Source organism: Muntiacus reevesi, chromosome 12 (assembly GCF_963930625.1).
Source record: "Muntiacus reevesi chromosome 12, mMunRee1.1, whole genome shotgun sequence".
Taxonomy (NCBI): Eukaryota; Metazoa; Chordata; class Mammalia; order Artiodactyla; family Cervidae; genus Muntiacus; species Muntiacus reevesi.
Window position 1 is genome coordinate 51709365 of NC_089260.1, and position 25616 is coordinate 51734980.

General features: G+C 42.5%; 1 protein-coding gene across 4 annotated transcripts in view; it reads left to right on the top strand.

Annotated features, from left to right (window-relative positions):
* The window catches only part of ASPH (aspartate beta-hydroxylase), a 175400-nt gene extending 150255 nt beyond the window's left edge, over window positions 1-25145 (top strand). For all 4 annotated transcript variants that reach the window (XM_065902644.1, XM_065902643.1, XM_065902645.1 and 1 more), the window contains 4 exons: window positions 5532-5667; window positions 11945-12036; window positions 12414-12547; window positions 23446-25145. In XM_065902644.1, coding sequence (XP_065758716.1) covers window positions 5532-5667; window positions 11945-12036; window positions 12414-12547; window positions 23446-23596 — 513 coding nt within the window. In that variant the 3' untranslated portion in view covers window positions 23597-25145. The remainder of the gene's footprint in view (window positions 1-5531; window positions 5668-11944; window positions 12037-12413; window positions 12548-23445) is intronic.
* The last annotated feature ends 471 nt before the right edge of the window (window positions 25146-25616 follow it).

Sequence of the window (25616 nt, forward strand, 5' to 3'; positions counted from 1 at the left end):
CTCAGTTGTTACAAATCCACCTGCCAAGATTCCCTGAAGAAGGAAATGGCAACCCACTCCAGTGTTCTTGCCTGAGAAATTCTATGGACAGAGGAGCCTGGCGGGCAAAGAATCAGACACGACTTAGAGACTGAACAACCACCAGTCACTAGAGCACTCAGCTTCTGTTAAGCCTGCCTACAGCTTCCCCAGGCCAGCAGCCTCCGATCAGGGCTTCCCTGCCTGAAACCTGCCCTTTTTCACTAGAAGGTTTTCCCGTGTCTCTGCCTAGACACAGGGGATGGTGGCAGACTCCCTTTCTCCAGCAAGCTCTGAATAAACAGACTTTGCTTTTCTCATTTGATTGGTGTTCATTTATTTCCCAATAGGAAATGTCAGATGTTTCCCTTTATTTTTATTTTTGAACTTGAAAAACTGGAGATCTGATTAAAATGCATTAGGAACCAGCACAAGATTGCTTCGTCAATGCTACTAATTTCCCCGGAGATTTTATTAAAATCAGTTTGCTGTGAGAGCATCGCATTTCCTATGGTGTTTGCTTAGATTTCATAACTTCAGCTCAGAACTCAGGGGGCTGCCCCTCTACCCTGCTATATCCTCTCAAAGGCAAAGGACACTGTTACCTATGTCCTTTCATCACGGTGTAAAGTTTAGGCATGTTTTATCCAAGATTTAAGCAAACTGACTTTACCTCTAAAAAATCAGATCTGGAATTCCTAAAATAGTTAACTAACAAACATGTCTTAGACAATTAGGATTAAAAGGGTATACATTTTACTAATGAACTACTGTTATCAATTCATTCTAACTCTGATTTAATGTGGAAACTTGGCCTGGAATAGTCTCGAATCACTTGCCTTCTCTCAGTTTGGAGTCAGGACCTTTCAAGGCACAAACAGCTCTGGGATTTCTGCCAGTGTCTGTGTTTGCCCATAGTTACTTACCTAACCTTGCTTAGGCTTATCTTGTATTATGTTTTGTCCACATGTTAAGCGTGTATCTTTCTGATTTTTTCCATGACTGTGTTTTGTTTTGCTGCCATAGATTTACTGGCATACGGATCCCCTCCCATCTGCTGTCGGCTTTCTCAGCTGGGTCTAGTTTTAACCTGAATCTGCATTAATGTTACACGTTGACTGTGTCCCCTCAAAACTTGTATATTGAATTCCTATTCCCACGAATATGACTGTACTAGGAAATAGGACCTTTAAGGAGATATAGTTAAAATGAGGTCATTAGGGTGAGCCCTAGTCTGATATGACTAGCATCTTTATTAGAAAAGGAAATTTGGACACACAGGAATGTCTGAGAACACAGAAGAAAGACCACGTAAGAACACAGAAAGTAGCCCTCCACAAGCTGGGGAGAGGATTCAAAAGAAACCAAACCTGTTGTTGTTTAGTCGCTAAGTTGTAGCCGAGTCTTTGTGACCCCATGAACTGTAGCAGGCCAGGCTTCCCTGCCCTCCACTGTCTCCTGGAGCTTGCTCAAATTCACGTCCATTGAGTCAGTGATGCCATCCAATCATCTCATCCTCTGTCACCCCCTTCTTCTCCTGCCCTCAATCTTTTCCAGAATCAGGGTCTTTTCCAACAAGTCAGCTTTTCACATCAGGTGGCCAAAGTATTGGAGCTTCAGCTTCAGCATCAGTCCTTCCAATGAATATTCAAAGCTTATTTCCTTTTAAGATTGACTGATTTGAGCTCTTTGCTATCCAAAAGCTTACCTAGAAATTATTCACTGGCTAGAATCCTGTACATAGTCAAGCCTTCGATCAAGTGTAAGAATAACTTCAGATAAATAAAAAAGAGGATGACGAATACCATATGATATCACTTATCTGTGGAATCTAAAAATGACACAAATATATCTATGAAACAGAAACAGACACGGACATAGAGAACAAATTTGTGGTTGTCCATGGGGAGGGAGTTTAGGGGAGGGGAAGATTGCGTTTTGGGGATTAGCAAATGAAAACTATTATATATAGGATGGACGAACAACAAGGTCCTACTGTATAACACAGACAACTATATTCAATATCTTGTGATAACCCATATTGGAAAAGAATATATATATAATGTATAACTGAATCACTTTGCTATACAGAAGAAATTAATGCAACATTGTAAATCAACTGTACAATGAAAATTTTTAAAAAAGTAACCAGATATTTTTAGAAATTCAGTTTTATCTGCAGTGTGTGTCCTTTCTCAGGAACACAGATAATCCTTTATTCAGTTTAGAATTAAGTAATTAGGGAGCCTCATACTGGGCAGAGGTCAAGAGAAGTTCCCTGATGACAATGGTCCAGCGAGCCTAGACACCACCAGAGCAGAGCAAAGCAGATGGCTGCTGTAGGTTATCTTCAGAGAAAGAGCTTATATTTTTGGCAAAAGGTAGCATAGTACCAAGAGATTTTACAGCACACTTTCAGGGCTATAAAGAAGAAGCAGTGTTAAGGGCGTTAGAAAATCAAGCCAAAGAAAAGGAGGCAGAATTTATATATGCTGCATGTGAAACAAAGTATATTTGTTACAACTCAATAAAACTCAAATGGGAGTTTACTCAAATGTGTGAAAGGTTTGTGAAATGAGCTGAATTGCTAGATGGAGAAGAAGAAAAAGAAGACATCAAATTTGTTCCCTTCCCTGGTAGAAAATGAGTGATAAAGTCTAGAATTAATAAATCAAAAGATAGCAATATAAATATATTACTTAGATGAAAGCAGGTAAAGATGAGAAAAAATATTTAAAGCAGTTAGCTGGGGACGGGACTCAAGACTGGGGAAAACTTGAGTAAGAGACTGCTGCTTTCATTATAAAACTTGTAGTAATATTTCACTTTTTAAAAATGTGTATTTCTTAATAGAATGAACATAGCAAGTGAAATAGTGAAGAATTAGTTTGGTTCTCGCTTGCACCTCTGAAGACTTTCTGCAAAAAAATCAGTGTTAGGAGAAGCCTTTAAAAATAAGACTTCATCTAAGTTGATGTTGAAGAAAAAGGTATGCCATCTAAGTGGAGTGAGCAGAATAACTGCAAAAAGAGGAAACTGTCATGCACTGGAAGGAGGGGGAGGATTACGGGAGTGCTGGCTGCACAGGGTGGGATTAATGAGGCTTGAAACTAGGAAGTCCATTTATAGATGAGTGGAGTGCCCAATATAGCTGAGGTTTAACTGAAAGGCAAGTGCTGATGACAGGTTTATGGGGCCACAAAGCATTGTGAAAACAAACAGAGCTCTGTTTGCTAAAGTCTGTGTAGTCAGAGGAAAAAATGTGAATCAGAAGCTGCTGTCTTCTGGGCAACCAACCCTAATACCAACCCTATGAACCTCTCTTTTCAGTTTTACAAAATGAATGAATGTAGGGTCAAGGCAGTAATATTTCAGATGAGAATGTAGGCATGGCCTGCTCTGTGCAAGCCTTCAGGTTCCTATTGGAATTTCCTAAAAAATGGAGTCATTTGCCAAGTCAGAAGACTAATGATACTATTACAGAAAAGATACATTTCTCCTTCTTTTCTCCTCCTCCTTCTCCTTTTCCTTCTCCTTCTTCACTCCCTTACCTCACTCCCCACCTCTTCCTTTGTTCTATGTCTCTCTATGTCCCTCATGCATGCACACAAGAAAAAATTTTATTTGGCCTTTAATTCCTATAACCATTAAATTTTTACAGTGTGGTACCTTGGTTTGTGCTTGAAAATGCCATTCCCAGGACCCATTCCAGATTCCCTCCCCCCATGCCCCAAAAAGAAACTCTCTTTTTGGTGTCTTTCCAAAACTGAAAAACATACCCAATAAGTACAGTCATTAAGCATGCTTGCTTAATCGCTCAGTTGGGTCCAACTCTGCAACCCCATGGACTGTAGCCCTCCAGGCTTCTCCGTCCATGGGATTCTCCAGGCAAGAATACTGGAGTGGCTTGCCATTTCCTTCTCCAGGGGATCTTCCTGACCCAGGGATTGAACATGTCTCTTGTGTCTCCTGCCTTGGCAGGCAAATTCTTTACCACTGAGCCACCTTCAAGCACAATAATTACTTTGCTAGAAAAAGTGGCTCTGTGGGACACGTAGGGGGTCGTGATGGTTCTGTTCTGTGTTGTTCATCAAGTCACCGTGCAGAACTGTGTAATCTCTGGTTAGCCCCGTTTTCCCCAACCATCAGAGTGTATTGTCCCGTTGAGATGTGCCCAATACTCAGTCAGTGGGCACCTTGTTCCACCAGGACCTTGCCCAGTGTGTGTCCTCAACATCACAGTGGGGACCCATGGCCACCCTGCTGCCCCAGAGGGGAGCAGGGGCCCGAGCCCTCTGCGGTCTGACCCCCTCCTTCCACAGATGCCCCAGAGGTGATGGTGGGGGGGACTACAGTGCCAGTATCTGGCACTAGACTGTGAGTGCCTAGACTCAGTCACTGCCCAAGTGTCCTGTCATCCTCAAGACAGCAGTCTCCACAACACCCACAACACAGATCCTTCCAGTTGTCAGATTCTACCTCCAAGTACTGAGCTCTAGAGAGAACATGCTGAGTGGCTGTTTCATGATAAATAAATACAGGAAAAAAGTCAACGTCCATGCAGCATTTGCTCAGCAGATTGAGGAGTCAGTGGTGCTGCTACTGGAGTATTTCCCATTGGGGACCAACTGGGAGACCATGCACCCCTTTGCTCCTTTCAGCCTTGAGTCTGTCATCCAGCACCTCTGTGCAGACAAGAAAAAAAAAAATTTAAGTCACTACTGCTCATGGAAAAGTCTCTCAGCCTAGGGGAACCCTGGAGAGAGGAGGCAGGAGGGGGTGGAATGACACTTCACGTGTAAAAGACAGCCTGCTCTTAAGGAAAATTTTAAAATTTGTATTTAGTGATGTAATCACCTTAACATTTTCCCTAGGGCTTCATGCCCTGTTTTAGGAACAAAAGATCAGCTCTTTCCAAAGATGCCCCTAAAATCAGCTTTCAAAAGAAATGAAAGAAGATTCTAAAATACCAGGAGGGCAGAGAGGAAGAGCCTGACGTACGAGGCACCTACCAATGGCCTCATTTGAAAAGTAATTCCATGTGTTAGAGCAGTAATTCTCCCATCAGTGTGGCAGTTTAACAAGAATCGAACAGATTCATCTCTGGCTTGAACAAGTTAAAATAGCTGCAGGGAGTGTTGGCGATTTAGGTGCATTCAGGATGGGGTGAATGTCTTGGATGGGCTTCCCAGGTGATGCTAGTGGTAAAGAACCTGCCTGACAATGCAGGTAGACTTAAGAGACATGGGTTCAATCCCTGGGTTGGGAAGATTCCCCTGGAGGAGGGCATGGCAACCCACTCCAGTATTCTTGCCTGGAGAATCCCACGGACAGAGGATGGCGGGCTACCATCCATGGAGTCACAAAGAGTCAGACACAGCTTACCGACTCAACACCACCAAATTTAGACGAGAGGGAAATTTTCATTACTTATTAATCAGACAAACAAAAAGCTGAATGTCACTCTAAGGTGTATTACCAGGCATATTTTCAGCCCAGAATCTTCTCTCCAGTCCTTAGAAAGAAACTGGAAGTTAATCCGAGATGAAGGCCTTGCAGCGATGGATAAAACCCAGGGCCTCTTCCTGCCCGAAGATGAGAACCTGAGGGAGAAGGGTGACTGGAGTCAGTTTACGCTGTGGCAGCAAGGTGAGCGCCTGACTTCCTGATCTTTCTGTGACCTGATGGGGAAGGGGGGCCCTTCTGGGAGTGCTTCACGGAGCCTGGGAAACCCAGATGCTCAAATATGATCATTGCTTCTTAAAATGTATGCATACTCATTTATGTGTGTGTGTGTGCATGCACATTCATAGTTTTATATATGCATAAGTTGTATTTGGATATATAATGTGTTCGGGGTTTCCTGGTCTTTCCTGTTACAAAGAGTGGTCCTACTGTATAGATGTAACTGGAAAGCCCACCGTGGGTGCCTTGGAAAGGAGCTTCCCTGGGCCTCCTTTGCCCCTGTCCCGTGGAAACACATCCCAACATGAGAGCTGTTAGGGGTGATGACACACCAGAGGGACAACTCAGTAGAAGCTAGTGTCCGAGCTCCTCAAGAATAGGAACAAGGGGCTTCCCTGGTCGTCTGGTGGCTGAGAATTCACCTGCCAATGCAGGGGAGATGGGTTCGATGATGTCTGGTCCAAGAAGATCCCACATGTTGCAGAGCGACTAAGTCCATTTGCCGCAACTGCTGAAGCCCACCCTCGAGCTTGTGCTCTGCCACAAGACAAGCCACCGCAATGAGAAGCACGCGCTCCGCAACTAGAGAGGAGCCCTCACTCGCCACAGCTAGAGAAAACCCAAGCAGAGCAATGAAGACACAGCGCAGCCAAAAAGAAATTAAAACAAAAAGAATAGGAAGGGGTTCACAGTCAACGTGCCATCCCTGAGCTGAACCCAGGCCCAGGTGCACACCCCACTCTGTGTGTGTCCAGTGAGGTAATGTCAATCTGTCCTCAAAATGAGAAGCACTGAATTTTGTCTTTAAAGCACTCTCCAGCTCTCTTGAAAATTCAGATTAACCTGGGTTAACAGTAGCTGTACAAAAGTAAATTCATTCTGAAGACTAACCAGCACGTGTCTCACACCTTTAGCTGCAGAAAATAAATTAGAGGATGGTAAGCAGTTGGTTTATATTATGGGACAAATAAGCACCATCCTTTATGTCAGTATGCTTTCAGAATACAAAGGTTTACATGTCAGAAAGAACAACTTCAATAATATTTTCAGGGAAATGTCCATAAGAAGAGAGATCACAGGATTTCAAGTGATTCTGTCTGCTTTTTTCCAACAAGACTTTTTTAAGCAGAGCTACAGTAAGGTCAGGCTTCCCTAGTAGCTTAGATGGTAAAGCATCTGACTGCAATGTAGGAGACCCTGGTTCAATCCCTGGGTCCGGAAGATCCCCTGGAGAAGGAGATGGCAACCCACTCCAGTATCCTTGCCTGGAAAATCCCATGGACAAAAGAGCCTGGCAGGCTGTACAGTCCATAGGGTCACAAAAAGTCAGACATGACTGAGTGACTAACACATAGTAAGGTCAATATATGAACAGCATGCTAATTTTTGTCTGTCAGCATCTCACTAAATGAGTCGATTCTGTTGGCCGTAAGCATTTACCAGTTCACCCGATGCCTCCTTTCCATTAACATCTTCATGCTTCATAGAACCTACTGGGCTTTCTAGAATAAGGCTTCAGAATCATACACATCCTGGAGGTAATTTTTGGGAACCATACTCTCTGCTAAAGCCACATGCTTTAATAAGATTGAAATATGCAAAGCATTGTAGGGCATATAAGAACATTAAACAAAAGGAAATAAATAATGGAGACAGTTTGGTTGATGGCAACCAAATTATTTGATTTGATTTTTAAGGTTTGGTTTCAACTGTAGCAAAATACACATAACTTAAAATTTAGCACCTCATCTGTTTTTGAGTATACTTTCAGTACAGTCAAGTATATTCATATTTTGGGGCAACCAATCTCTGGAACTATTTCACCTTGCAAAACTCAGCCCTTAGCAACCACCTTTACACTTTCTGTGTCTATGAATTTGACAACTTTAGACGAAACAATTCATATAAGTGGAATCATACAATATCTGTTAACTTACACATTTTCATGTATTTTTATTATATCTAGTTTTCCATGAATTAGAGTAATTTTTTAAAGTACTCTTTACTTCCTTGTTATCTTTGTTAAATCCTTCTTCCCACTGAATGGAATTTGCATGTTCGTTCTTATTTCTTAAGTTTGACGGAGTGATCTATTATTTCTTTAAAAAAACTCAAGTTACATCTCACCTTCTTTTAATTGTTTTCTAATTTCTGATTTTATATATTTCTTCCTTTTCTTGTCCTTTTGTTATTTATTTTATTGGTTTTTTGGTAACTTTTCAATTGGAGCTTCTTAGAAAATTTATTTTTGTTCCTCTTCATTAATAAAAGCATTTAAGACTATGGACTGATCTCTGGCTTTGATTCAAAGCTGATTCAAAGTTTTAACTACTTTCCTTAAGCTGTAATATGTATTTTCACTTGTATTATTCCGCCCAAAGGACTTCATTTTATCTTGATTTCCATTTTGATCCAAAATAACTTAGAAGTGTTTGTGTGTTCTATACATACCCGTTTTTCAATCAGTTGCAGTCAATTAACTAAAAATTAATTTCTAGTTTTATTTTATGATCATAAAATAGTTTCTCTTTTAGGAAGTTTTATTAAGGTTCTGTGTAGTCTCTTGTTTGTGGTTCCAGTCTTCTTGGAAGAATCCAGTATTTTCTGGAAATAAATGCACAGTTTAAGGACTTTTGATGGCATCCAGTAACAGTTTGCATAGAAGCAGAGTGGCGTCCCTGAAGGAAGATGCCCTGTTGGCCTGGAGACAGAGGGGTCAGGAAAATGTGGGGAGGAAGGCGGCAGGGCTGTTGCTTAGCAATACTGAGAGCTCAGGTCCGGACAAGAGACCCATACGATCTGACTTAGTAGAGACTTAGAGGTTGTCTAGTCTAGTTAGGAAGGGATGCTACTGGATATTTGAAGGCCTGAAGCTGTGTCTCCAAGCTTAGTTTCCATCCATATGTAAGTGGGAATCACAAAAGGTCTCTAAGCAGCCCAGTCAGTTCTGAAGTATATGTTGTTGTTGTTCACTTGCTAAGTTGGGTCCCACTCTTTGCAACCCCATGGACTGCAGCACACTAGGCTCCTCTGTCCTCCACTATCTCCCGGAGTTTGCTCAGATTCATGTCCATTGAGTTGATGATGCCATCCAACCATCTCATCCTCTGCTGGCTCCTTCTCGTTTTGCCTTCAGTCTTTCCCAGCACAAGGGGTTTTTCCAGTGAATCAGCTCTTCTAGTTCACATCAGGTGGCCAGAGTATCAGAGCTTCAGTATTCCCTTTTAAATGATCAGCTTTCTTGAGTTAGAGAAAAAAAGACAGAATCAACAAATATACATAGGAATTTTTCCCCACAGATGCTTTCAAATTGCTATGTGGGTGTAACAGAACATCTGTTTTGTTCATTTATTGCTACAACGATGAACGGTAAAACATACAGCTAGCAAATATGCCACACATGTGCAGTCATTTTGTTTTCCAGAGCCCATGGGAGACAGTGCTACCTGATCCCAAGAGCCTTTCTGGATGAACTCAAGATGAACCTCTGAATTCTTCTCAACACACTGATCAGTTGACAGTGGCTACCTAGATAAGGTAATCTAGGTAGCCACTGTCAACTGATCAGAGTTGTCATGCAAGATGAACCTATTGTCATCCCAGCAGTAGAGCCTAATGAAACTTCAGAGAGCTACAACCCAGGATCTTTAAAAACCACAGCTCCATGAAGTTTGTTGTTCAATCTCTCAGTTGTGTCTGACTCTTTGTGACCGCATGGACTGCAGAAGGCCAGGCTTCCCTGTCCTTCACCATCTCCCGGAGCTTGCTCAAACTCATGTCCATTGAGTTAGTGATGCCATCCAACCATCTAGTCCTCTGTCGTCCCCTTCTCCCCCTGCCTTCAATCTTCATCAGAGTCTTTTCTACTGAGTCAGCTCTTTGCATCAGATGGTCAAAGTATTGGAGTTTCAGCTTTATCATCAGTCCTTCCAATGAATATTCAGGATTGATTTCCTTCAGGATTCACTGGTTTGATCTCCTTGCTGTCTAAGGGACTCTCAAGAGTCTTGTCCAACACCACAGTTCAAAAGCATCAATTCTTCAGCGTTCAGCTTTCTTTATAGTCCAACTCTCATATCCATACGTGACTACTGGAAAAACCATAAGTGAAGTTGCTCAGTCATGTCTGACTCTTTGTGACCCCATGGACGGTAGCCTACCAGGCTCCTCCATCCATAGGATTTTCCAGGCAAGAGTACTGGAGTGGGTTGCCATTTCCTTCTCCAGAGGATCTTCCTGACCCAGGGATCAAACCTGGGTCTTCCACATTGCAGGCAGACACTTTACTATCTGAGATACCTTGACTATATGGACCTTTGTTGGCAAAGTAATGTCTCTGCTCTTTAATATGCATCTAGGTTGGTCATAGCTTTCCTTCCAAGGTGGCTCCATGAATATCCCTCTTACAATGTATTCTTCACGTGTAAATGAAATATTCAATTGGTTTTCTCAGATTTGCATTGGCATTTAGATCTCTTTCTAAGGCTATTTTTCCCCAAAGAAGCAGAGTTTATCACTTCTTGAAAGTTACTTTAAACTGTGTGGCAAATAATAAAATAACAAAACCACACTGTGTTCGGCTGCTGGGCATTTTCTCCTCAGCTGAATGGTTTGTTCTGCACAGCTATCTTCACATCCAAGATGCAATGAAATGGTAAATCATGCTTTAAAGCATAGCCTTTGGAGCCGGAGGATCCTGAGTTGGGGTCCTGGCTGTACCACATGTTACCGTGTAATGTGGGCATGTTCCTGAATCTCTGAGCATCAGATTCCAGCTGAAAAGTGGTGATGAAAATAGTGCCTTAAGTATGGGGTTGTTACTAGGATCAGTGAGTGTTCAAAGGTCTGACAGATAAATGATAGCGATACTAGTTTTTTATCACATAATAATTAGACATTATATAACAGTAATAGGGGCAGTCTTAGGTCACAGTTAAGAACATGGACTCTGGGAGTTAAAATGTCTATCTTTCACAAAAATACATATCGTTTATACTCCTCCATAAAAGCAAATGGCACTGTGCCTTCCTGAGCACATCCTTCCTAAGAAACAGTGATTTTGTAGATGGTGAGAAGTGGTGCATCCACGGTGCTTCAGATTCTACCTACATCTGTCTTCTCGACAGTCACTCAGAGAAACCCCTGTCTCCTAGAGACCTCTTTCCCTCTTCTTTATCAGCGCATAAAGAATGAACTGTAATTGAAAAATTCATTAAATTTCAATGAAAAGTAATGTTTAGGTTATTAGCATATAATCCTGGAAAACGCACTAGGCTATTTTGCTCCCTTAGGGTGGATGGATTAATTTACTGTGGCCGCTATAACAGATTACCATAAATTTAGTGGCTTAAGATAACACAGATGTATCATCTTTACAATTTAGAGGTCAGAAGTGGGTCTCACTGAGCTAAAATCAAAGTATCATCAGAGTGGCTTCTGGAGACTCTGGAATTTCTTCTGGTGGCTCCGGCATCTGGAAGTTACCCACATTCTTTAGCTTGTGGTCCCCTTCCGTCTTCAGAACCAGCAATAGCCGGTCACGTCTTTCTCATTCTGCGTCACTCTGGCCTTGACTCTCTGCTCCTTGTGTATTTAGACCCTGTGATTACACTGGGCCCATCCAGTTCATCCACAATAATCTCCTTTTTTAAAGGTCAGCTGGTTAGTAATCTCATCGTCATGCAACCTTAATTTCCCCTTGCCATGTTACCTAATGTATTTACGACTGACTGGGCTTAGGTTATGATCCTCTTTGGGAGGGGCCATTATTCTGCCTGCCACAGTGGGGAAATAGGCATGTAACACATGCCCTGTCCATTAGACATCTTTAATCAAATGCAGTAGGCCAATGAGTAGAGTATTCTGCTCCTTACTCTGCCAGTCACTATCTATTGCAACAGAATATTGTGTCTTCTTGTGTTTACTCAGCCTCTCATTTTCTGAAATTGATTATTTTGGCTTTCCTTTAATATTTATTTATTTTTTTGGCTGTGCTGAGTCTTAGTTGCAGCACGTGAACTCCTAGTTGCAGCACGTGGGATCTAGTTCCCTGACCAGGGATTGAACCTGGGGCCTCCTGTATTAGGAGCTTGAAGTCTTGCCACTGGACCACCAGGGAAGTCTTAGCCTTCTCATTCTTACAGTGAGGGGGACAATATAGGTTGTATATGGTCAAAACGGGATGAGTTGAAGCTTTACTGTGATTTGTTCCCAACAGTGGTTTTATCATTTATTGTTCTAGGAAGAAAAAATGAAAATGCCTGTAAAGGAGCTCCTAAGACCTGTTCTTTACTAGATAAATTCCCTGAGACAACAGGATGCCGAAGAGGACAGGTACCAAGAATGTTTTCAGTTCTGGGGAGGACACAGTCAGTTATTAAGGGAATAAATGGAAATGCTGATGTTTACGAAGAAATGGTCATTTTCTTTGACCCACTGAATGTCTCTTTTTTTCACTCGCATTTTAAATGAAACAATTTCATGGCCTTGATGACAGCATTGAGGGTGGAAAATGTTCAGTGTTTATAGCTGTGTGGGAAATGGGAGTCCTTATTTTTAGTTCCTTTACAAAGAAACAAGATGAGAACATAAATTCTGAGTGCCGAGATGGCTCTAATCAAAATTGACAGTAATTTTGTACCGTTGCTTTAATTTCGTGGTTCTCCCACACCTTGATAAAGGGATGAACAGGGGGTACGTTTTCTGTGCAGATCAAATATTCCATTATGCACCCGGGAACCCATGTGTGGCCGCACACAGGACCCACGAACTGTAGGCTCCGAATGCACCTGGGCTTGGTGATTCCCAAGGAAGGCTGCAAGATCCGATGCGCCAACGAGACCAGGTATGCTCCCCCCGTCATTTTCTGTCTGTTTCATCACCTCTGACAATGGATGCTCCTTACAGCAAAGCTACCTTCGGGTGGATTATTTCCCTTCCTTTGTGACTGAAATAGACTAGGGTGGGAGGTATTAATCCAACTTCATGAGACTGTGGCATCTCTGTGCTTTCTGTTGATCAGAAAGTGAAAGAAAAAAGTGAACGTGTTGGTTCCTCAGTCGTGTCCGACTCTTTGCGACCCCGTGGATTATAGCCCACCAGGCTCCTCTGTCCATGGGATTCTCCAAGCAAGAATACTGGAGTGGGTTCCCATCCCCTCCTCCAGGGGATCTTCCCAACCCAGGAATCCAACCCAGGTCTCCCGCATTGCAGGCAGATTCTTTATCATCTGAGCCACCAGGGAAGCCCCCTGTTGATCAGAGATACCCCAGTTCTAGGGCTGCCCTCCTTCATCATTTCTCCCCAGATCACTCTCATCTGGTTGATGAGCCGTCTTGCTTCTCTTTCTAGGTGGACAAACCTACATTCAGAGTCAGCTCACCTGTCAGCTTTTCAGAGTCAGCTAAGCCCTACACACATGACACATTGTGTTCATTGCTTTACACTTTAAACTGTTCATCAATACAAAGAGTCTCCTCTCTGAAGCAAACACCTGGTGATATTTGCGTCTTGCTATAGAGGACACAGCTTGGCACAAAGGCTGCCTCTTCAAATCCCAGCTCTGCCAGTTAATCCTGTGTAACCTTGGCCAGTTACTAATCCCCTGCAGCCTCAGGCTCCTTACTTATCAAATTGGCAGTGATGCTATCCACTCTGCAGGATTGTTGTCCAGATTAGACAAATAATGCATACAAGGCACTTAGTCTGGGGACTGTCCTGAGTTGCCAAAGGGTGACTGTTCAGGCCGCTTCTTTTAATGCTTTATGCCTGTCCTGATCCTATATTCTGATCCCCTGGAGTGCCTATCTTTTCACCTGTCCAAAATAAACATACTACCAAGATCCAGTTTCATTGCAGAAAAGGATCCTCTTTGACTTCTTAGAGCAGGTACCCGGTCTGTTGTCAGTGATCTGTTCTCTATCTCCCATTTCTGTGCTGTCCTTACTCGCTCCATCATGTCCAACTCTTTGCGACCCCGTGGACTGTAGCCCGCCAGGCTCCTCTGTCCATCAGGATTCTCCAGGCAAGAATACTAGAGTGGATTGCCATGCCCTCCTCCAGGGGATCTTCACAACCCAGGGATCGAACCCAGGTCTCCCGTATTCCAGACGGATTCTTTACCATCTGGGCCACCAGGGAAGCCTGTTGCTTATCTTCCATTGCTTTTTGTTAATTAGTACATATTAGTCTATGATTATACAGTGGAAGTGAGAAATAGATTTAAGGGACTAGATCTGATAGACAGAGTGCCTGATGAACTATGGACAGAGGTTCATGACATTGTACAGGAGACAGGGAGCAAGACCATCCCCATGGAAAAGAAATGCAAAAAAGCAAAATGGCTGTCTGAGGAGGCCTTACAAATAGCTGTGAAAAGAAAAGAAGCAAAAAGCAAAGGAGAAAAGGAAAGATATTCCCATTTGAATGCAGAGTTCCAAAGAATAGCAAGGAGAGATAAAAAAGCCTTCCTCAGTGATCAATGCAAAAAAATAGAGGAAAAAGAATGCGAAAGACTAGAGATCTCTTCAAGAAAATTAGAGATATCAAGGGAACATTTCATGCAAAGATGGGTTCGATAAAGGACAGAAATGGTATGGACCTAACAGAAGCAGAAGATATTAAGAAGAGGTGGCAAGAATACACAGAAGAACTGTACAAAAAAGATCTTCACAACCCAGATAATCACGATGGTGTGATCACTCACCTAGAGCCAGACATCCTGGACTGTGAAGTCAAGTGGGCCTTAGAAAGCATCACTATGAACAAAGCTAGTGGAGGTGATGGAATTCCAGTTGAGCTTTTTCAAATCCTTTTTTTTTTTTTTTTTGGAGATTTCTTTTTTTTTTTTTTTTTATTGGTTGGAGGCTAATTACTTTACAATATTGTAGTGATTTTTGCCATACATTGACATGAATCAGCCATGGATTTACATGTGTTCCCCATCCCGATCCCCCCTCCCACCTCCCTCCCCATCCCATCCCTCTGGGTCTTCCCAGTGCACCAGCCCTGAGCACTTGTCTTATGCATCCAGCCTGGGCTGGTGATCTGTTTCACCCTTGATAGTATACTTGTTTCAATGCTATTCTCTAAGAACATCCCACCCTCACCTTCTCCCGCAGAGTCCCAAAGTCTGTTCTGTACATCTGTGTCTCTTTTTCTGGTTTGCATATAGGGTTATCCTTACCATCTTTTAAAATTCCATATATATGCATTAGTATACTGTATTGGTCTTTATCTTTCTGGCTTACTTCACTCTGTACAATGGGCTCCAGTTTCATCCATCTCATTAGAATTGATTCAAATGAATTCTTTTTTTAATGGCTGAGTAATATTCCACAGTGTATATGTACCACAGCTTCCTTATCCATTCGTCTGCTGATGGGCATCTAGGTTGCTTCCATGTCCTGGCAATTATAAACAGTGCTGCGATGAACATTGGAGTGCACGTGTCTCTTTCAGATCTAGTTTCCTCGGTGTGTATGCCCAGGAGTGGGATTGCTGGGTCATATGGCACTTCTATGTCCAGTTTTTTAAGGAATCTCCACACTGTTCTCCATAGTGGCTGTACTAGTTTGCATTCCCACCAACAAAAGATGATGCTGTGAAAGTGCTGAACTCAGTATGCCAGCAAATTTGGAAAACTCAGCAGTGGCCACAGGACTGGAAAAGGTCAGTTTTCATTCCAATCCCAAAGAAAGGCAATGCCAAAGAATGCTCAAACTACCACACAATTGCACTCATCTCACACGCTAGTAAAGTAACACTCAAAATTCTCCAAGCCAGGCTTCAGCAATACGTGAACTGGGAACTTCCAGATGTTCAAGCTAGTTTTAGAAAAGGCAGAGGAACCAGAGATCAAATTGCCAACATCTGCTGGATCATCAAAAAAGCAAGGGAGTTCCAGAAAAGCATCTATTTCTCCTTTATTGCCTATGCCAAAGCCTCTGACTATATGGATCACAATAAACTATGGAAAATTCTGAAAGAGATGGGAATACCAGACCACCTGACCTGCCTCTTGAGAAACCTATATGCTGGTCAGGAAGGAACAGTTAGAACTGGACGTGGAACAGCAGAATGGTTCCAAATAGGAAAAGGAGTACGTCAAGGCTGTATATTGTCAGCCTGCTTATTTAACTTATATGCAGAGTACATCATGAGAAACACTGGGCTGGAAGAAGCACGAGCTGGAATCAAGATTGCTGGGAGAAATATCCTCAGATATGCAGATGACACTACCCTTATGGCAGAAAGTGAAGAAGAACTAAAGGGCCTCTTGATGAAAGTGAAAGAGGAGAGTGAAAAAGTTGGCTTAAAGCTTAACATTCAGAAAACAAGATCATGGCATCTGGTCCCATCACTTCATAGGAAATAGATGGGGAAACAGTGGAAACAGTGTCAGACTTCATTTTTTTGGGCTCCAGAAATCACTGCAGATGGTGATTGCAGCCATGAAATTAAAAGACGCTTACTCCTTAGAAAGAAAGTTATGACCAACCTAGATAGTATATTAAAAAGCAGAGACATTATCTTGCCAACAAAGCTCTGTCTAGTCAAGGCTATGGTTTTTCCATTGGTCACATATGGATGTGAGAGTTGGACTGTGAAGAAAGCTGAGCGCTGAAGAATTGATGCTTTTGAACTGTGGTGTTGGAGAAGACTCTTGAGAGTCCCTTGGACTGCAAGGAGATCCAACCAGTCCTTCCTAAAGGAGATCACTCCTGGGTGTTCATTGGAAGGGTGGATGTTGAAGCTGAAACTCCAGTACTTTGGCCACCTCATGGGAAGAGTCAACTCATTGGAAAAGACCCTGATGCTGGGAGGGATTGGGCGCAGATGGAGAAGGGGACAACAGAAGATGAGATGGTTGGATGGCATCACCGACTCAATGGACATGAGTTTGAGTAGACTCTGGGAGTTGGTGATGGACAGGGAGGCCTGGCGTGTTGCGATTCATGGGTTGCCAAGAGTCAGACATGATTGAGCGACTGAACTGAACTGAATCTAATTTCTGGGTCTGAGCTGTAAGTGCCTGGAGGGCAGAAACCAGGTTATTATCTTCTTACCCATTTCCTAGGACCCTTAGTGGAGGTCTGATGGAGAGGTGTTCTGGAGTGTGCAGGTCTTTCCTTTGGTGTTGGCACATACCCACTGGCCCAGACCTGGTGTAGCAGGACCCAGTGCTGAGGGGGATTCCAAGTATTACAGTGGGTCTTATCAAGTTGGGATCTTACCCTACCAGGGTGTCCAATCAGGGAGCTAACACAGCTCAAAAGTCAGGAGTCATAAGAGAGGCACAGATAAGAATGCTGCAGGTGGTCAGTGGACAGGCAGCTCATTTGCCACTGAGACTTGGGAACTTTGACAGAGAAAAGTGAAAGTGTTAATCACTCAGTCGTGTCTGACTCTGTGACCCCATAGACTATAGCCCACCAGGCTCCTGTGTCCATGGGATTTCCTAATCAGGTGGTATATTTTACAAATTCATAGTGATATTGAAAAGTGTTTGCTACCCGCCCCTCCCAGCAAACTCTCATTGGATCTGGAGGCAAATTTTTGGAGGATGGACTGTTTCATCTGTCTTGTCCCTGAGGAGTTTTATCAGTGTCCTTCCTCCACCTCATCATTGTGGGTCAGCATCCTTCTCCATGTCCTCATTGTACTTGTTTTATGTTGCGTTACATTCTCATCCTTCGTAATCCTTAACTCAAGGGTGGTTGGGTCGGGCTAAACATTTCTTACAAAAAGAGTGTTTTTCATGAGCAAAATGGATCCATTGACATTAAAACACTGTGCAAGGCTTCTAGTAAAAATAGCTAGAGAGCTGAATAGTAGGGTCGGTTTATAAACTCTGAGGACAGAAAGACTGTAATATGAAATCTGGAAGTTTCATGCTGTTATTGTGGTGGTAACATTGGCATGGAGACAGAAGCATACATACCGAGAAATCAGGCTTCCTTGTGCTCAGCAACAGGAAGCAATTTTTCAGAGCTTCTCAACTTTTGAAAGAGTAGCAATTTGTGCATCGCAGTTCTCAGGTATTAATAATTGCACTGCTGTTTATTCAGCATTTTATAATTCCTTCTAGCGTGCATCTGCGTTTAAAGGTTCCATCACTGCAGAACATAGCACTTTTTATCTGGACATAAGCTTGCAGGTAGGCAACCTTCTATCATGACAAATAAAATGATCATTTAAAACGAATACATGCTTTCCAATGGCAAAACTGATGCATGCTCCTGCTACGTGATTTGGAAAACACAGAGAAACACAAAAAAGAAAAGAAAGTTTATTTTTGATCTCATTACCCAGAGATATTGCCCAGATGCTTCTCAGTGTCTATATATGTATATTCATAAGGAGGAAGCACATAGTGATTATAGACATTGTGCTTCCTATGTGCCAAGCAGTCTGCATACATTCACTCATTAACCTTTGCAACAATCCTGCGTACCTGGGATGATTAACATCTCTATTTTTCGGATGAGGAGAAAGTGAAAGTGTTAGTTGCTTAGTCGTGGCAGACTCTTTGCAGCCCCATGGACTGTAGCCCACCAGGCTCCTCTGCTCAGGCAAGAATACTGGAGTGGGTGGCCATTTCCTTCTCCAGGGGATCCTCCCCACCCAGGGATGGAGCCCGCATCTCCTGCACTGCAGGTAGCCTCGTTACTGACGTAGCCACCAGGGAAGCCCAAAGTCACATGACTGGGGTTCAAATCCTGGCTTTCCATCTTATGAGGTGTGACTTTAGACAACTCGCATGACCTCACTAAGCCTCACTTTCCTCCTCTGTAAAATGGGGAGAATAAAAGTATGTCTTGGTGTGGTTTTGAGTATTACAGTAATCCATATAAATGCATTCAGAGCTGTATGTACAGAGTGTGATGTGGTAAAATGCACTCAGTATTTTTCAGCTTCTATTGTGCCCATTCTGATAGCTGCAGAAATGGGGACTTCTGCCCCTCACATTCCCAGGACTGATACCAAGTCTCCTGGAATCGTCGGAGGTGGTCCTTGTAACCTGCGGCATGCACTCTGATGGGGGTGGGAGTGGGGGCCCCGAGGAGCTTGGAAGTAGGGGGGGAGATGGAAGTCAGTGGAGGATGTGGAGGCCAGGGCTGGTGAAGGGATGGTAAGATAGACGGGGGCTGCGATTTGATGGGCCTGGGGCTGGGAGGGATGCTGGGGTGGAGGGTGCAGTGGGACACTGCGGGTAGCCACCCCCTCTTTTCCTCCTATTGCTTCCCTGCCCCCTCACCTCTGAACAATACATGTGGGAAGAAGGGCAGAGAGGCATCCTAGCTCTGTGGCCTTGTGAAGTTTCTCTCCATCTTTCTTTTCTTTCTCCTCCCTTCTTGGCTTTCTTAGCCCTCTGCTACCTGGTGAGCCAGGACAAAGAGGAGGAAGTCCGAGGCTATATACAGAGGCTGCAGCAGGCCAGAAGCCCCCTGGCCACCTGGAGGGCCCCTGTGGCAGCCTGGCCAAAACTGGGCTCCCTAGGAGGAGGTAGAGAGATACCCTGGGGGTGCGTATATATAGAACCTATTGGGAAAAGAACTTCTTTGTCAAGTTTGCTGTCTTTTATTGAAATTAATGTTTTAACTTTAAACAAAACAGCAAACACCATACCCATTTCTCAAAGGACAGTTTTGTGAAATATATCCTATAAGGTGTAATGTGAAGACTAAAGTCCTAGCCAACAGCTCGACTCAGAGAATTACGAGAATTTCCATGCTGAAAGGAGACTTGAAGGCCATTTGGTCCACCCACATCATTGCACAGATGGGGAAACTGAGGCCTATGGGTGACGTGCTTGTCACAGCGACATGGCTAGTTGGCAGAGTCAAAACAAGGATACATGTCCTAGCTTTCAGAAAAGTACTGTCTCCTGTTAGATAGAGATGATGGACAGATTGATGGATGGATGGGTGGATGGGTGGATTGATGGAAAGATAGGTAGATAGATAGATAGATGACAGAGAGGCAAACAAAGAAGGTATGTGTGTATATATTCTGTCTACATGTATCAGGAGGAGAGAAGCAACCATAATGCAGTTTTACATTTCAATTCCACATGTGCCGGGATTTCCAATGCAGGCAGAACCTGTGGGATTTCAGTGGATCAAGATTAATAAGAGCTGTGTTACAGCAGCCTTATTCTTGAGCTCTTGGACCCTTTTCTGTATTCCACTCAGCTTATTGAAATACCTTGCAAGGAGCGTTAGCATACAGCTATAGGCACTGGGATATTCCCTAGAACCATGATCTGGAGCTGGAGGTTTGGCTGTAATGAAGCAAGCCTAGTGCCTTTCTGCTCCTTCCACAACAGCCCAGTGTCCCTGCAGGCATCTGAACTGGCTTTCGTGTGAGCAAACCCTCTGCTGAAAAATTAGAACCGTGTCATGTGTGTTTCTCAGAAGCTTTTGGAAAGATCACTGAGATATGATCTATACAATTTTTAGATGGAAGACTGTGTAAGCTCCTCATATCATTATTTAGCATTATTAATGTTGATGGTAATTCTATGACAAAATTATAGTTATTAGGCGTGTGCTGCCACCATTATACCATTATCATTAATTACAATAATTTAAGAAACTGAGGAATTACATAATGTTGGTTTATCTTGTGACCAGATATTTTTCTATCTTTTGGCAAACCAGGGAGAGACATTCTCCTGGTAATGGTGAGAAATTCTAAAAGTAAGCCAAGGCAGGTGTCTGAAGAGTGGGTGCAGTCCCCCCACCTCCCTCTTGCCTTCCTGAAACCTCAGAGGAAGGCTAGGTGAGTGCCTCCAAGAAGCCTTCTTCCCAAGGCTGCTTGGAAAATCTTTTCCCTAAAGGGCTCTTCCCATGTCATAAATTGAGCATAAATTGTATGTGGTGGCTCAGATGGTGAAGAATCTGCCTGCAGTGCAGGAGATGCAGGTTCAATCCCTGGGTCAGGAAAATCCCCTGGAGAAGGGGATGGCTATGCAGTCTAGTATTTTTGCCTGGAGAATTCCTTGAACAGAGGAGCCTGGCAAGCTACAGTCCATGGGGTCGCAAAGAGACACGACTGCGTGACTAACACAAATTGTACATGGTGGAGATTTGCTCTTAAAGCAAGTGGCCTGGAAAAACTCTTTTCTTTTCATTACAATGAGAGTCTTTGTTTTCCATTCAGAAGAGATCTAAAGACCTTTTGACATCTTGGTGTTCTGTTTCTTCTTGTTCTGGAGAACCCTCATCTGTTCCCAGATAAGTAACATATCTCTTGATGAACCCAAGTCACTTCAGTAGGCAGTCACTTGAGTGGGATTTTATTGTCCTTTCCAATTAGAGCTGCACTTTTAGTCATTCCAGATCTCATAAGTGATTGAATTTTTTTTTTTTTTTTATGTATTCAGAAGGAATCTACATTTAAGAATCTACATTAAGTAACTGAGTATCTTTGTTATTTTCTGGGAAAATGTCTGAAAGAAAATGGCAAGGCAAATATAATAAATCTAGTAGAATTTTATGACCTTAACGGACTCCAAACCCCTTGGAATACCTCCCAGATTTCTTGTTTAAAAAATTGTTTAATCAATGGTTTACTCTCATCCATATTTAGCCTAAAATATCTGCAAAACCACAAACCAGTGCTAACTTAAGTTCCACATTTATAGGTACCGGTTCCATGAATGAACCAGCCAGCACATTCCAACACTAAAAAGCTTTTCCCAATTTACAAGCAATTTAAGTCAATGAATGGAATGCTTGAAGATTTTTCTCACATTAAGCATGCCTGAATCTTTGACTTTCTTATACCTATCATAATCTAGGGAAAGTGTCATTTTGTGCAAATTTAGATTGTTCTATTTAGTTGATTTAATTACATGCAGTCCTTTAAGTGGTACTTAAGTACTGCTGTGGCACTGTGGGTGGCACCTCTGTGAACATGAATGTACTGTTTTTGTTTTTTGCACGCCCGTCCCCCGTGTCTTTTGTTATACTTGGATGGGACTCCAGTGGAACTCTGAACCTACTTAAACTCTCTACCACTCAATAAATGTTGACAATTACTTGTCATCCCCACAGGAATTGTATCTCGTAGATTCTCTTAGAGCTTTTTATTATCACACTCCCTCTTAAGTTTTCAGTTTTCTCAAATACGGTTAAATTACTCATAGGGAGTGAAACCAACATAATTCTGAATTTAGATGAATTTGACTACTCTAGGTGCCACCTGTAAGTGGAATCATACAATATTTGTCCTTGTGTGAGTGGCTTATTTCACTTAGCATAACGGCCTAGAGGTTCATCCATGTTGTAGCATTGTCAGATTTCTCTTCTCTCTTAAGGCTGAGGAATATCCCATTGTATGTAGATAAATGCTGATTTATCCATTCATCTGCCAGTGGGCACGGGGGTTGCTCCCGCCTTTTGGCTACTGTGAGCAGCACCTCTGTGAACATGAATGTACTGTTTTTGTTTTTTTGCACACCCTTGCCCTTTGTCTTTTGTTATACTTGGATGGGACTCCAGTGAAACTCTTTGAACCTTTAGAGGAATTGAATCAAAGAGCTAAGCAACTCATTTGATGAGTGCTAAACTTTAGGGTAGGTGTGTGAGACAGCACACGAGGTGTTCGGTGAGGGGGAATAATGAGAGGATACCATTGTTATCCACCCTAAAGAGACTTTGAACTTGCAAATAATTATTACTTTATTTTAAATTTATAATTTTATTTATGTATTTATTTTTGGTTGTGCTGGATCTTCATTGCTGTGTGAGCTTTTCTCTAGTTGTGGCGGGTACAGGCTACTCTCTAGTTGCACTGCACAGGCTGTTCATTGCAATGGCTCCTCTTGTTTCAGAGTATGGGTTCTAGGGCGCTCAGGCACATGGGTTCCCGAGCTTTAGAACACATGCTCAGTAGTTGAGTCGTGCGGGATCTTTTTGTTGCGATACACAGACTCTCTAGTTGTGTTGCGAGGGCTCCATAGTTGTGGCACTTGGATTTAGTTCCTCCGAGGCACATGGAATCTTCCTGGACCAGGGGCTGAACCCACGTCCCTTTCACTGCAAGGTGGATTCTTGCATGGAGGCATTGACTGAGAGGTCACCTCAGGAATGAGCTGGTGGGGCACGTGTCCGAGTGCTTGCCCAAATAAAGAAGCCTTGCCTAGGTCTGTACCAAGAATAAGTTTACTTTTAACTCCCGTCCCCTGCCCTGTGTACCCCTTCAGTGCTGAGCACTGAAACTTGATGTTCTTGGGAAGAATCCTGAAATTCTTTCTTAATCGCCAATGAAAGAACACCTCCTGTGTTCTACTTTTTGTTGTTGTTGTTCAGTCACTAACTTGTGTCCAACTCTTCGTGACCCCATGGACTGCAGCACACCAGGCTTCCCTGTCCTCCACGATCTTCCGGAGTTTGCTCAAATTCATGTCTGTTGAGTTGGTGATGCTATCTAGCCATCTCTTCCTCTGTCACCCTCTTCTCCTCCTGCCCTCAATCTTTCCCAGCATCAGGCATCTTTCCAGTGAGTTGACTCTTCGCATCAGGTGGCTAAATATTGGAGCTTCAGCATCAGTCCTTCCAGTGAATATGCAGGGTTGATTTCCTTTAGGATTGACTGGTTTGATCTCCTCATAGCCCGTGTGTTCCACTTACCTGGTCCTATTGCAGAGGTTATCATGAGAGGCCCTTCCTGAACACAGTCGTGGGTTGATCTTCAGGCAACTGAATCACACACTGATGTGCTTTTCTGTTCCAGGTCGTGGGAAGAAGGCAAGGTGCTCATCTTCGATGACTCCTTTGAACACGAGGTGTGGCAGGATGCCGCGTCTTTCCGGCTCATCTTCATTGTGGATGTGTGGCACCCCGAGCTGACACCCCATCAGAGACGCAGCCTTCCTGCCATTTAGCATTCTGTGCAGGCTCAGGACACGCTGGAGAGAGGCCACCTTTTTGGTTCGGTCTCCTTGGATGTGGGCATAGACCTTCAAACACCACAGCCCTTAATTCTCTTGATTTGCGGCCTGAAAAATTCTAAACCTCCTCCCAGGGATGGAAAACACTAAAGGGAATATCTGCCTCACTGCAATTCTTATAGAAAATACCTGCCATATTTCATCCATGACAGCCCCCATCTGATGCCTCGATTCCAGGTGAACTCATGATAGCTTCTACCTTGCCGGCCAAAGATATTTTTTTCTCTTAGAATAGGCGAAATCAGTATAAATGAGAATACATGTAGAAACTGTGAATGGATTGCTTTAGTTTGTAATTTTTCTATGCAGCTATATTTTTCTAGGGTAGCTAGATGGTTTATCATCACACATCACTACTTTTTGTTGAGTTTAATGACAAGCTGCATAAATACTTCTGTTTAATGGTAACTTTCCTGATGAACTCAGACTTCCCTATTTTAATGATTTTTAGTAAAAGGCACTCAAAAAAATTATATTTTCTGAATACAAAGCAGAAAGACATAATTATGCTAATGTCTGATGAACCATACTGCTCCTCACCTATTGAGTCTCTGCTTTTTTGTCTTCGTTAAGAGCTGGTGTCTTATTTTTTCTTCTCACTCTGTGAATGGCAGAAATACTGTCAAAAATGGTATTTCTTTCTAAGAGGAACTTTTTACACTGAAAAAGGACCTGAGTCATTTTATATTGAGTTATAACAATGATGCATGTAAATTTTTTTAATGACAAATATCAGGCATTGCGGGGAAGAAAACAAAAATTTCTCCAAGTGAGAATTTTCTCTTGGGATCAGCTCAATGCGGGGCTGCTAGGATCTCTGGCTTCTGGCCCCTTTGCATCTGTGAAGCAGGGCTGGAATCCAGAGTGTCTTCTACTGTGGATCCTTGTGAATAAGAAGGTCCTTGAAAGGATTCCTATCACGACTTTGTAAAATTAAGAAGGATGTCAGAGTGGAAGGCCAAAAATGCCAGGATGTCTGTCCTGGGTATAGGATGTCAAAACTGTTTCCTCTTTACAGTTGTTTGGAGGACTCTGACATCTCCCTGGCTTGAGAAACTTCTGCCATTTAAACTTCACTTTGAGGTGTCAATTATTATTGATAGTTTGGTTTTAAATTTTGCCATTGCTTAGAAAGAACAGTTGCCTACTCGTTCCAAGGCTGACCACATCATTAATTTAGTGGAATATTAATGCATTAAATTTTGTGTGTTTTAAACCAAAGCTAACTAGAAATGTTAGCTATAAGAATGTAATTGATATTCATGCACTGAATTTTAAGCCAATATGAACAAAAATGTCAAAGAAATGACACACAGTTTACCGTGCACAGGTAGAAAAGTCATTTGTGTTTTGTTTTCTTTTCTTTTGAAGGACAAAGAAGGATACTTTCTTTATATCATTTTAAAAAAAAAACCCAAACAGTTCTTTAAAATGCTATTAGACTGCTTTTGCTTGTCCTTAAGGATATTAGCTTCCCTTTGAAGAGATGCAAAATATTTGTCTTGTTTCCTTCTGTTTTGCCAATGCTGAAAAATCTCTCTAAAATAGATGAAGAAGCATTTGAGGAAAAATACCAGAGTGAACTACCAAAGTCTGGAAGGAAAGCAAACGCTTGAAAAATAAAAAGGCATTTGTGTCCTTCAGTATTTATTGAACAGAATAAAGGACCGACAAAGGACAATGCAATCTAGTGCTCCCGTGGCGACATCCATGTCACTTACTGAATTTGGTTCCTGTATGTATATTGCATACACATAAAGAAATTCAAAGTAGCAGTTGTCACTGTTGAACCATCATCTTACATTCATTTAATGAAATCATAGAATAGAGTTAAAAACAAACTCTTAACTTAATAATTATTATATGGTATTTAAAATCAGGTCACTACAGTAGGATTCTAAATATTGCCAATTGGAAAGCCAGAATTATTATTACTGTTGCAAAATGTTTGACA